Below are 12,225 nucleotides of genomic sequence, written 5' to 3'. Positions count from 1 at the left end.
TCTTCCCCTCCAGCCGCCACTTCCCCCTGCTGCCTGTTTTGCCCCAGAGCAGCGTTCGGGGCCCTTTCTCCCCATCTCTCCTCAATAGACATCCCAACCTCGGCCCCTGCCCCCGGGGGGACCCCACCTTCGCAAGGTACATTTCTATTTCCTGTGAACCCCCTGATCGGAGGGTCCCCAGCTTTACGTTTTTATTTTTATTTTTTAGAAAAATATGTTTTTATTGATCTAGAGAGAGAGGAAGGGGGAGGGAGAAAGAGACGGAAACATTGATGAGAGAGAAACTTCAGCATCGATGGGCTGCCTCCTGCACGCCCCCTGCTGGGGATCGAGCCCCAACCCGGGCAGGTGCCCTGACCGGGAATCGAACCAGTGACCTCCTGGTTCATGGGTCGACTCAACCACTGAGCCACACCGGCCGGGGCCCAGCTTTGCTTCTTTAGTTTCTGTTTACACCTTCCCAGTGTAAAAGTACAACGTAGACTGTTTATTTAAACCACAGCCCCTGCCAGGAGGATCCACCCCCTCATTCACATGCCTTACCCCCTACCACTCGGCGAGGTGGGGAGACAACCCCATCCTCTCCCCAGCTTCACTGGGGGTGCCCCCCGACCTTGAGCAGGGTGACACTGAGATCCAGTCCTGGAACTGTGTCTCCAAGTCCCCGAGCAGGAGGCCTCTGGGTGTCTTCTTCAGGCCTCATGGGCCCCTGTAACCAGAGGGAGTGCTCCTCAGGGGGCAGGATTCAGCCCCCGGGCCTCTGCCCGGTGCTTTGAGGGGTCAAAGGTGTGCTCCGTGTCACAGCCTGGCCTCGGGCCTGGGCTCTGAAGTGGCCAAGTGGCATCATTAGGATGTGTGCTCGACCTGAGGCGCAGGCATAGTTCTGAGAAGGGATGGGCTCAAAATGCCACAGAGCGAAGCCAAGCGGAAGTTTAGATAAACTCGTGCCAATTGGCCGCAGACACGGGAGGTGAGCCAGGCGTGCGGCAGTCACCAAGGATTTTCAGGAGAGCTCAGATCCAGGCAGGGTGGGCACACTGCCTCCCGGAGCCCCAGGAGCGTCCCGGCGTCCCGCCAGGCACACGCCCCGGGGCAGGGCATGTGCCCTGGGCTCTTACTTGCCCCCTGAGGCCCATGTAAGACCCCGAGTGAGTCCTCGAAGTGCAGCTTCAAACGAAGGCAGGGCTGCTTCCTCCAGGGAGCCCGTTTCCACTGGACGCTCATCCTCCCTGTCTCCCCCAGAAACCGACATGAAGGTGACCCTGGGATCTCGGCCTCCGTGCACCAAGGTGGAGGATGCCCAGTTCTGGTTTGACGCCGGGCGGAAAGGGCTGTACCTGTGCGTCGGGAGCGAGTGGGTCTCCGTGTTGGCAGGTGAGGTAGACGGGACGTTGTGGCTCCAGGGGCTCTGGAGAGTTAGGGGCTCTGCTCAGAGTCAGCATTATCTAAGGACAGGAGGCACCCCCACTCAGAGCAAGCCCCATATTTCATCTGGAACCACGTGCCCTCCTGGGCACCACACGTGGTCTGAAGGGGCTCATCACCTTGTCCCGGTCCCGGGAAGAGCACGAGGCTCCCTGGGCTGGGGGGGCGGGGAAAGGGGGGGCTGCCCACCCTCCTCACAGCCTGTGACGATGCCAGGGCCTGGGGGCATTTTTGCTGCAGCTGGCCCTTGCTCCTATCCTACTGTGGGAAGGGTGAGTGAGGCAGCCCTGGGTGTCTGCTGCTGGGAGCTCCTGACTCCCCTCTAGTCCATATTAGGGCCCCGCCTTTTATAACAGCAGTGAGTGTGGGAAATGTCTCATTAGGACCCGACACATTGATTCCCCTGGGTTAGCACCACTGGGGGCTCAGTGGTCCCTGAAACCCACGCAGGCCCAGTGGGCTTCTTGACAGGCCTCTGGGGTTAACAGGCACTCCGAGCACATTGCCCTTGCCCATGCTAATGCTCCAGGGTCACAGCTCAGGGCCTGAGGGGCGGTGCTCCCAACACTGTCCCTCCTGGTTTCCATTCTGGGAAGCGTTGACCGGGTCTTAACGTCTCTCTCACAAGCCAAGGAGAAGCTGGACTACGTGGAGGAGCACCAGCGCCTGTTCACGAACTCGGAGACGCTGGGCATCGAGGTCTTTGTCATCCCCGAGGCCGGGCTCTTCATAGCCACCGCCAATCGCAAGGCCACATCCGCCATCTACAAGTGGACCGATGGGGCGTTCGCCTCGTACCAGGACATCCGCACACACCAAGCACAGTCCTGGAGGCACTTCACCATCGGGAAGAAGGCAAGTCTGCGTGCATGGGGTTCCCAGTCCTTTTAAGTTGGAAACAGCTGCAGAGCCCGAAGGCTGGGCTCCCCACGTAGCTTCTCCAGGAAAGCGCGTTTTTCGAGGCTCCAAAGCCTTGGTGGGGCTCTAAGCGCCAGTCATGGTCAGGCCCTTCGCTGCGTCTCTAAATCCAGGCCCGGGTGTTGGGGACGTCTGTTCGGCTTCCAACACAAGAGAGGAAAGTTCTTCTCTAAGATGCCACCCAGGTCTGTGGAGACCCACCTTTACTAACTTAAAACCTTGTGGAGGTCATTTGACTTGGACCCGTCAACAAGGCAGAAGTCATTTCAGAATGGCGACAGATCTCCCCGCCCGATCCTGCCTCCTCCACAAACAGGCCTAGGAGGCAGAGACCCCCTGCGGGCAGCCCCTCTTTCCGTTCAGGGCAGCGCTGAGCAGACGGCCTGTGCCTGGAGGGTCTGAGAGGGTCCGAGAGGGTCTAAGGGGGCTGACCCACTCCCATCCAGATGAATGTTCTCCCCAGCTCCTTCTATGCCCTCACCTCAAAGCGGCAGTGTCTTGGGGACACTTTCCCATGCCTGTCCTGAAATCGTTCACTCACCTACACACCTGTGCCAGGTACAGCCCTGCCCCCACCTCAGCCCACCCACTAGGGGTAGAACTGTGAGCAAAGAGACACCCCTCTGCCCTCCTGTCACTTGCAGCTGCATCGGATTTTGTGCCAGATCCAATGTGGTGAATGAATGGCTCACTCTCTGGTTATTTGGTTGTCGATGTTTTAAAGGTGCTTATGTTCTGTTATAAAAAAATAATAACTTTCCATCAAAGAAAAATCGGGAAATTCACAAAACCAAGGGGAACGTCTGTCCGGTCACCTAAGCAGATGCGGCCTTCACTTGGGCATTCTGGCCTCTAGCCCCGGTGCGCACGCCCGACCGCCGAGCTTCGGGCCCCTGTCATAGCCACAGACGCTCTCGGTCATGCTCGTGGGTCACGTCCCACGTAGGGGCTTCCATGTCGGACTCAGCTGCGTGACAAACACCCACTCGCTGTGGGAGAGTAGGGCATTAAGACTTTTCCTGCTCACCCGGTCACGAAGACCATTTTTGTGCATGAAGCTCTTGTTGGCTTTGGGAGATAGAAATGGCGGAAATGAACATGGACACGTTTAGGGTTTTGTTTTTTCTTGTTGTTGTGAATCCTGACCCAAGGATATTTTTTTCCATTGCTTTTTAGAGAGCGTGGAAGGGAAGGAGAGAGGGGGAGAGAGACACACATTGGTTCCCTCCTGCACACACCCTGACCAGGGCCGGGGATGGAACCTGCAACCCAGGTGTGTGCCCTTGGCCAGGAATTGAACCCGCGGCCCCTTGGTGCTTGGGCTGACAGTCCAACCACTGAGTAGCACCGGCCAGGGCACACTTAGCTGTTTTAAACGCAATGAGCAAATCTGGAGGCTGTCAGGCTCCCAGGCCGCTGAGCCATCAGTACCGGGGGCGGGGGGAGGCTCGGCCTCCGTCCCCCCTTTCTCACAGAGACGCCGACACTCAGCGACCTTTCACACCAGAAAGGCCGCGCGCATGCGAACCGAGCGTCCTGGCTCCTCTCTTGCAGATCTTCTTGGCTGTGGCCAACTTTGACCCCAACGAAAAGGGCCAGGAGTTCTCCGTCATTTACAAATGGAGCCCGAGAAAGCTGCAGTTCAGGCCCTACCAGAGGGTGGCCACCCACAGCGCCCGGGACTGGGAGGCCTTCGAGGTGGCCGGGGAGCACTTCCTGGCCGTGGCCAACCACAGGGAAGGTAGGGCTGTGACCTTCAACCTGGGCCGGCTGGACTCGCTCCAAGGCGACCCTTCATCTCATTAGGAATGACAATAAATCAGCCAGCCCCTCCAGGGGAGACACGCCCGAGCACCTCCCCATCTGTTCAGGTGGGGAGGCGGGGAGGTCTGTACCTGCTCCCAGGAGAGTCGCCACAGAAACGGGGGCCACCTGGAGGCACAGGCAGCCTCATTTGAAGCTAACTAACTAGCTAACTAACTAATTAAGTAACTAAGTAGAACTCACCTCCCGTGGGAGGATCTGGCTGACGTAGGTGGGAAGCTGAGCTCTCTGACCAGCAAGCCCAGGGTCAGGGAGCAGGACGCTGGTGTGGACAGGCTGGGGGAGTCTCTGGAAGGATGTGGGCCTCGTTTCCGAGAACAGGTTGTCCTCCTGTGACACGTGGGCATGGTGGGGAGACAGGCTGAGAGGGGCTGCCCCCGGCCACCTTGGCGAGCCCTCCCCCGGCCTGTGACTCAAGGGCCGGACAGGTCCAGGGTGGCAGCGGGTCCTGCAGAGTGTCCCTAGCTCAGGCCTCAGTGGGCTCCACGGCTCCGTGTTTACTTGAGTCCAAGACCCACCAGGCAGCTCTGTGGGGGAGCCCCGCGCACCTGCTGATGGGCAGGGTGACCCAGGAGCCCGCTCACCAGAGCCCTCCGTGGAAGTGAGTGTTCCAGGAGAGGCTGGCCTGAGGGGCTCCAGGGAGCCCAGCCTGTGGGAGAGAGTGGGAGCCAAGGGGACTCTGCGTGTGGCAGTTGAGGCTGGGGAGAGGCGGGGGGGGGGAGTGTCCCCCCTCCAAGACCCTGTGAGGGTTTAGGGCCATCCAAAGGGGGAGCCCACTGAGGGTTTTCACCTGGGCGGCGGCAGGAGGTGTGGTCACCTGAAGGGCGTCATCTCTGGAGAGTGAGAGGGGGCAGGAGAGTGTGGGGTGAGCAGGGCCACGTCCAGATTGGCCCCAGGCCTGGCCGGACTGGACAGGCCCGGGGGGGCCCCGGGACAGGGTCCAGGGCGGGCTGGGGTTCTGCCAAGGCTGCCGTGAGGCCACGGAAGTCCGCCTCCCCTCCCTCAACACAGCAGCTTGACTTCCAGGAGACAACCACAACATCGACAGCGTCATCTACAAGTGGAACCCGAGGACGCGCCTGTTCGAGGCCAACCAGACCATCGCCACCTCGGGCGCCTACGACTGGGAGTTCTTCACCGTGGGGCACTACTCCTTCCTGGCGGTGGCCAACGCCTTCAACGGCACGTCCACGAAGGTGCACTCGCACCTGTACATCTGGCTGGTCGGCTCCTTCCGGCTCTTCCAGTCTTTCCTGGTAAGGAGGCGCCCCGCGCCCCACCGCACTGCCCCGAGCCCGCTCCAGCGCCCGGTCGTGCAGGGTCGGGGACCCCGGCCAGGACCAGTGCCCGGGTCGGGACCTTCACCCTCGAGCCTCCAGCCCAAGCGCCTCCCCCATGCAAGGCTCAGGCTGAGTCATGTTTCCCACAGCAGCCTCTGTTACCCCCAAAAGAGCCCGGGGAGCCCTGACATGAGGTGAAGCGGAGGGGTGTGCCGTCCCTCTGTCACAGAGGCGTCCTGGGAGGCCCCGGTGCCTGGACTGAGAGCCAGCTCCGGTCTGTGCCCAGAGCTGGGCATGGGCACCGTCAGAAGGGAGGCTGTGGGCAGAGGGGCAGAAATGGGCTAGCTGCACGGAGGTGAAGGCTCGTTCCCGCGATGGGACCCTAAGGAGAGCTGGCCAAGGGGCATGAGAGGAACGTCAAGGAGCAGGGTGGCTGGGAACAGGACCACAGTGGCCGTGACAGAGGTCTCCAGCCCCGAGGGCGGCACTGTCCCAGAGGCCAGGACTGTGGGGCACTGCGGTCGCCCAAGGTCCGCAGGCATCCGCTGGAGCCCTGGGCAGGTGGCTGCTTCGCGCCCCGCCTGAAGGCCACCTTCTCCGACAGGTGCATCTGTCCCTCCCTCGACAATTCCTCAGAACCCACAGAATTCCACTTTCATGCTCTGCCAGCATTTTCCCTACTGTGTTCCGGTCCTTTCGGGCCTTGGAGATGCCTCGATGTGTTTACTGTTTTGTTTGGAGCTTTGCAATGTCTTTCACGACCGTGAGCTTTGAAGCAGGAGAGGCTGGGTGCTCAGGGAGCGTGTGCGCGGGGAGAGGTGCTGGCATCACTGGGAGAGGCGCTGGCACTGTGGGGGCCCTTTCTGAGGGCTTGCGGGAGTGGGACGTGGCGATGTTTACCAAGCTGTGCACACTGACCTCGTCGGGAGGAGTGCCGGGTGGGTCTGGGTGGCGTGGAGCTTCTGCTCCCGAGGAATCCGGGCCACACAGGGCTTTTGGCCCAGGTGTGAATGGAGGCTGCCCACCTTCCCACCAGGAATTCTAGGGCCTTCCGAGCGGGGCATGTCCAGGAGGGGCTCCGAACATGGAAACCTAGCGTCCACTGCTGGGGCGTCTGCTCCCTAAAGTGACTGGCTGTGGGGCTGTGGCCACATTATCAAATGTAGACCCAGGTAGAGGGGGTGGGGTGAGGAGGGAAAAGGTAAGGGAGGGGAGAGGGGCACAGCTGACCAAGGTTCCGGGTTCAGGGTTCAGGGCTCCCCTCCTGGGTGGTGGGGCTGATGGACATGTCACTGGCAGACGTGAGGACCCAGAGCAGGGCAGGTTTCGGGCAGAAGGGTGGCTGAGCGCCAGGGCCCGGGGGACGGTCAGTGGTGGAGGGAGCGTGGAATGGGGCAGGTGGGTGGGCTGCATGGAGGCTCTGCACGCAGTGGCCAGTGGGTGTGTGGGCGGCAGGGAAGCTGTGGGCTTGTTGGAAACAGTCTCCACCAGGGACCTAAATGTCCAGAAACAAATGAAGAGAAAGAGGCGAGAATGTTGGGTTAAGATCCGCCTCTGGCCCTGGCCAGCGTGGCTCAGTGGTTGTCGACCTGTGAATCAGGAAGTCGGGGTTTGATCCTGGGTCGGGGCACACGCCGGGCTGCGGGCTCGACCCCCAGCAGGGGCTGTGCAGGAGGCGGCTGATCAGTGACTCTCATCTCTCTCTCTCTCCCTTCCTCTCTCTGAAATCAATAAAAACATATATATTTTTTGAATCCACCTCCATAAGGAGGGTGGTGTGAGAGAGCACCCCTCCCGTGGTCACACTGTCCAGAATGACCTGGGAGGGGCCAGGCTCGATGACCCAGCTGGGTGGTCATGAGGCGAGGTGCTTGCCCTGTGACTTCCGTTGGCTCCGTGGAGCAGGAGCCTCAGGGGCCCAGCAGCAGGGTTTGGAGGGCTCGCTGGGCCAGGGCTCGGGGAGGAGCTCGGAGGGGCACCCAGAAGGTGGCTGGGGGGGTGCTGCCCTCCACAGCCTCCTGGGATGAGACCCTCACCCACCTCAGTTCGCTGCCTGCAGTGAGGATGGCGGCCTCACCTCAGGCCCTCTGGGGGCCGCCTGTGTTCCCCTGGTAGTGCCCCCGCCTCCCCCGCCCTCTCCCCAGCCACTCCCCGACCTTGATTCTTTGCTCCATCAAAGCCAGAACCCAAGGGCCTGCTTGCCCACACTGGTCCGATGATCCCGGGAGCCCACCCACCCTCAAGGCAAGCTGTCGGGGACTCCAGGGACTCCTGACTGCACCTTCATCCCTGAGAGGTGCTCTGGAGCCCTGGGCACCATGCCAGGGCTGGCAGGGCAGGGCTCCAGGGGAATTCCGTTTGGAAGGAGGGGAGGGCCTGCCCAGCCCAGCAGGTGCCTGGCTGCCTGGGCTCCGGTGCCAAGCAGGGTTTGGCAGGTTCCATTTGATGTGGGGATTTCTTCTCTCTGCTTTGAGTCCTAATTTGCTTAGAACCCGGGAGTGGCCTGACAGTGGCCCCTGGCCACTCCACCCCGAGCTGAGGACAGCGCAGCCCCAGGCAGTCACAGACTCACTTGCCAGTGGGGAGAGCCCAGCCTCTCTGGCTGAGGGTGCAGGTATTGTCCCCACTCTCTGGGGGTTTCTGGCAGCCACAATGTGGGGATGAGGGGGTCACAGACAGCCAGTGATGGTGACCCAGCCAGGCCCCATGTGGGTCTCAGCCAAGCCAGAGTACCCAACTTGAATTCCAGAGAAACAATGAATACTTTTTTAGTAAAAGCATGTCCTGAGTGTTGCATGGACACACAAAGACCGAGAAATGGCTGTTTCTCTGAAATTCACATGGAAGGAAGCGCCTCACATTTGCTGTATTGGCTCAAACCTGGCTGGGCGCATAGAGCAGAGGCAGGACCACAGCCCCCCTGAGCCACGCTCACCTGGACACTCCTCCCTGCTTCCCTTCTGCCAGCCATACCTTCTTCCTCACCTTGGGCCTCTTCTCCCTGTGTTGCCAAAGCCCCGGTACCCTCCAGGCCCCCACTTCTGCATGCCCTTCATGCTGGGGCTCAGGACAAGTGAGCAGTCTGAGTTGAGTGACACGGAGTTCAAGGAGGCCCTGGCGACCTGGGGGAGACCTTATCATATGGCTCCTGGCCCCTGTGCTGTGTGGGAGTGCCCGTGTGCATATGTGCATGCAGGAGTGTGTGTACACAGGTGCGTGTGCATGCAGGAGTGTGTGTACACAGGTGCGTGTGCATGCAGGAGTGTGTGTACACAGGTATGTGTGCGCATATGTACATGTGGGTATGTGCACACAGGCTGTGCATTTACCTGTGTGCACACATGTGTGGCTTCCCATTGACATGGTTTCCCCAGTACGGGTCAGAGGAGATAGGACCTAACAGTCTGACATCTCCTGTTCGGTTCTGTGAAGTCACAGCTGGCAGGTGTGTGACTCTCTGCCCCATGTGCGTCTTTAACAGTCGCCTCTTTGAAGCAGCCGCAGGGCGATGATGCTGAAGGCCCCTGCAGGCCCCCGTGTCCAAGCCTGCTCAGGAGTTATGGGGTGCCCCAGGGAAAGAATGGTGCCACCTCACGGAGCCAAGTGAGACACACTGATCCAGAAAGGCCTTAGCTAAGCTCCTGGCCCCTGTAAGGGATCAGTGGCCACCAGTGTCCTGATCCCCTGTCCTTGTCCTAGTGCGTCATTCTTTTGGCTTAACCTTACTTTGTTCCTCTCTTCAGGATGGATCCAGACCTGTTTCTAGAGCTCCTGGCTCTGAGCCCAGGTTAGGGGACCCCAGGAATGTTCTCAGCTTGCAGCCAGGCAGGCTGGGCCAAGGCAGGCAACGTCGCCCTCTGCTGGGCATGGGGGAAAAACACTGTCTCTTGCTACAGTGCACTGCCAAGGTTGCCCCCTCTCGCCCTGGTCTGTTATCCTGTGTGGTCGCCTACTGGGTCTCTCCCTGCGCCTGCCCCTTGTTCCCAGGAAAATGTCTCCTTCTGTTTCTGCCCTGCCCTCTCTTCAGGGCTCAGGCCAGGGCCTGGATCTGGATTCTCTGGTCCTCTCCTCCCCATGCACTGGCACCACCATCACACCTGAGATGCTGGCCGTGAACTGCACATAAGCTTCCTCCTCATGGGCCCCACATGCAAATCAGCTCATGCGGCTCGAGGTCTGGGGAAAAGGCTCCACAGCTGGCCATTCATGCAAAAGTCCAGCCCTCCTGACCCTGCACACCTCAGCCTCATGGGTCACAAGTGATTTGTGGAGCAACAGCGTGCACAGGGACCCAGAGATGGGGCTGTAGGTAGAACCAAAGGTGAACTTCAGGCAGGAACAGCTCATAGGAAGAAACACAAGACGTACCCAGAGGTTGCTTCAGAGTTCAGGGCCAGACAGGAGGAAGCAGGGAGGGCTCCCTGGAAGAGGTGTTACAGCAGCTGGACCTTGAAGGAAGGGCAGCACTGGGGGAGTGGGCAGCACATATAGCTAAGAAGCGGCCACCCCAGATGGCGCCGTTCAGGTACAGGCACAGCTGCCTCTCATGTTCGAAAAGGGAGTGACAGTCGATGGGCCTGGGAAATGAGCAAAGCCAGGCCGGGGAGCGGGACCTGGCCAGGCCTGCGGAGCTGAGTGTGTGTGTGAGTGTGAGTGTGTGTGAGCATACATGCGCAGCATAGCGTGGCTGTTCCCGCCGTCCCTGTTCACCAGTGCGTTCCGCCCTCTTCTCACCCGCTCCCAGACGTTTGGCGCCGCGGACTGGGAAGTTTTCCACATTGGAGACAGGATCTTTCTCGCTGTCGCCAACAGTCACAGCTACGATGTGGAAATGCAAGTGCAAAACGACTCCTACGTCATCAACTCCGTCATCTACGAGCTGAATGTCACAGCGCAGACATTCGTCAAGTTCCAGGAGATCCCCACCTGCAGGTATGGCTGAGCTGGTAATGGCTGGAGGGTAAGCGAGGCGGGCTGGGCACCGCGTCCGGCCGGCTCACTGCCATCTTCCCCCCTGCTCCCCACGGAGCCCACCCTGAGAAGGCAGCGTGCTCAAGCCTCGGGCACGGTCCCCAGAGCCACACGCGGTGGCTACCACACGGAAGGCTGCTGCATCCCTCGAGGATGTGACGTGGCCTCGCTCCTACAGGCTGCACCCCTTCTCCAGGACCAGCCGAGTGATTCTGTGGCTCATGTTTATAATCTTGGCTCTAATTCCTTTGAAACAGGGCGTGGTTGGTTTGTTACAATTCAGTGGTTTTATTAAATTCACAGACATGTGCAACCATCACCACCGGTAATTTTAGAACATTTCATCGCCTGGGAAAGAAACCCCCCTACCTTTAACTGTCACCCTTCCCCATGGCTCCCAGCCCCTGGCACCACAGTCGGCTTCCTGTCCCTGCGGATCCCCTGTGGTGGACACTCATATGGGGGAACACGTGTCAGCCAGTGACACACACTGTATGGACAGACCACAGTCCACTCCCCCGATTGTCCGCTGATGGACCTGTGGGTTATTTCCACCTTTTGACCATGTGCAGTGGTTCTAAAGCATAAAGAAAACCTTTAAATGACAGCCGGGTAACTGCCGTCGCGTTGCCTCAGAGGAGAGCAGGACGCCGCGCCACACAGCGTCCCCGGCAAGATGCGGGCCGCGGAAGTCTTCGCCGCCTGCGCCTTCCCCGCGGGTCCTGGTTTCGGAACCCAGTTATGTTTGGAGGAACAACACACGAACGACACCACTGTCCCCTCCCAGGGGAGCACCTCACAAGCCACTCCTCGGTGAGCAGAGCTGGGGACACCACTTTGGGGCCAAATCACAAGCGGCCATGGCCGGCAGTGGCCGAGAAGTGATCCCAGCCAATAGAAGAAGGAAGGAGTGAGGAACCCCAGGGTCCCTGCTGACCTCAGCCTCCCCTGACTGTCCCCAGGTACCTCCTAGGCCCCCTCATTCCTGGGGACGTGCCTGGGCCCCCTGCTGTATGTCAGTGACCTCAGTCTCCACAGAAAGGGAACCTGCGGTGAGTCTCCACCCAGATAGAAGGCCCTCTGTTGCCCAAGCAGGACACAGCCCAAGGCGATTGGACACAGACTCACCAGCCGGGCCTTGGAATCCAACTGACTGGCTGCATGGCTGCAGCCTCAGTCTCCTCATCTGCAAAGTGGGCACAGGGCCTGCAGTCATCAGAGAGGTGATGGTGGGGTCCGGGGCTGACGGCCCAGGGGGGCCTCCTCGAGGGACGGGATGCTGGGGAGTTCTTCCAGGAGGCTACTTGTCAGATCCCCCGGAACGGACCGAGTCTGCGTACAGACTCACCCTTAGTGATTCAGGAGCTTTTTGTCTAAGGCGGAAAGCAGCGTGTGGGTTTGCAGCAAGAAACACCGTCTCCAGGTGTAGGAGCCATTTCTACATGGGCTCCTGGAAGCAGCAGGAAGGGAGGGATGGTACCTGGGTGACCTCACAGCCCGCGTCCTCAAGTTTCCTGCCAGGGTGCTGCCAGCCCGTGGGAAAGACCCTGAGCTTGGCGCTTCTCCAATGATTTCAACCTCTTCAAAGCGAAAGACTTTGCACGCATTTCACAGCAGCACCATTCACACGTGCGGCCCAAGTGCCTATCGACGGATGAAGGGAACAGCAACGGTAGCCCATCGGCACAGTGGAATAGTATTCAGCCTTGAAAAGGGGTGGAATTCTGACGCAGGCTGGTACACGGGGAAACCTGAGGACAAGATGCCGAGTGGAGTAAGCCAGACACCAAAGGACCAATACTTAGGA

The 12,225-nt window shown here is 59.9% G+C and overlaps 1 protein-coding gene across 1 annotated transcript in view; it reads left to right on the top strand.

Annotated features, from left to right (window-relative positions):
* The window catches only part of TSPEAR (thrombospondin type laminin G domain and EAR repeats), a 33,594-nt gene that overhangs the window by 17,688 nt on the left and 3,681 nt on the right, over positions 1 to 12,225 (top strand). Inside the window, exons 5-9 of the mRNA XM_016213520.2 lie at positions 1,243 to 1,374; positions 2,054 to 2,280; positions 3,898 to 4,084; positions 5,194 to 5,423; positions 10,192 to 10,379. Coding sequence (XP_016069006.2) covers positions 1,243 to 1,374; positions 2,054 to 2,280; positions 3,898 to 4,084; positions 5,194 to 5,423; positions 10,192 to 10,379 — 964 coding nt within the window. The remainder of the gene's footprint in view (positions 1 to 1,242; positions 1,375 to 2,053; positions 2,281 to 3,897; positions 4,085 to 5,193; positions 5,424 to 10,191; positions 10,380 to 12,225) is intronic.

Source organism: Miniopterus natalensis, chromosome 6, assembly GCF_054644295.1.
Source record: "Miniopterus natalensis isolate mMinNat1 chromosome 6, mMinNat1.hap1, whole genome shotgun sequence".
In the NCBI taxonomy this organism is placed as follows: Eukaryota; Metazoa; Chordata; class Mammalia; order Chiroptera; family Miniopteridae; genus Miniopterus; species Miniopterus natalensis.
Note: the sequence above shows the minus strand (reverse complement) of the source record. Positions and strands in the feature narration are given on the sequence as shown.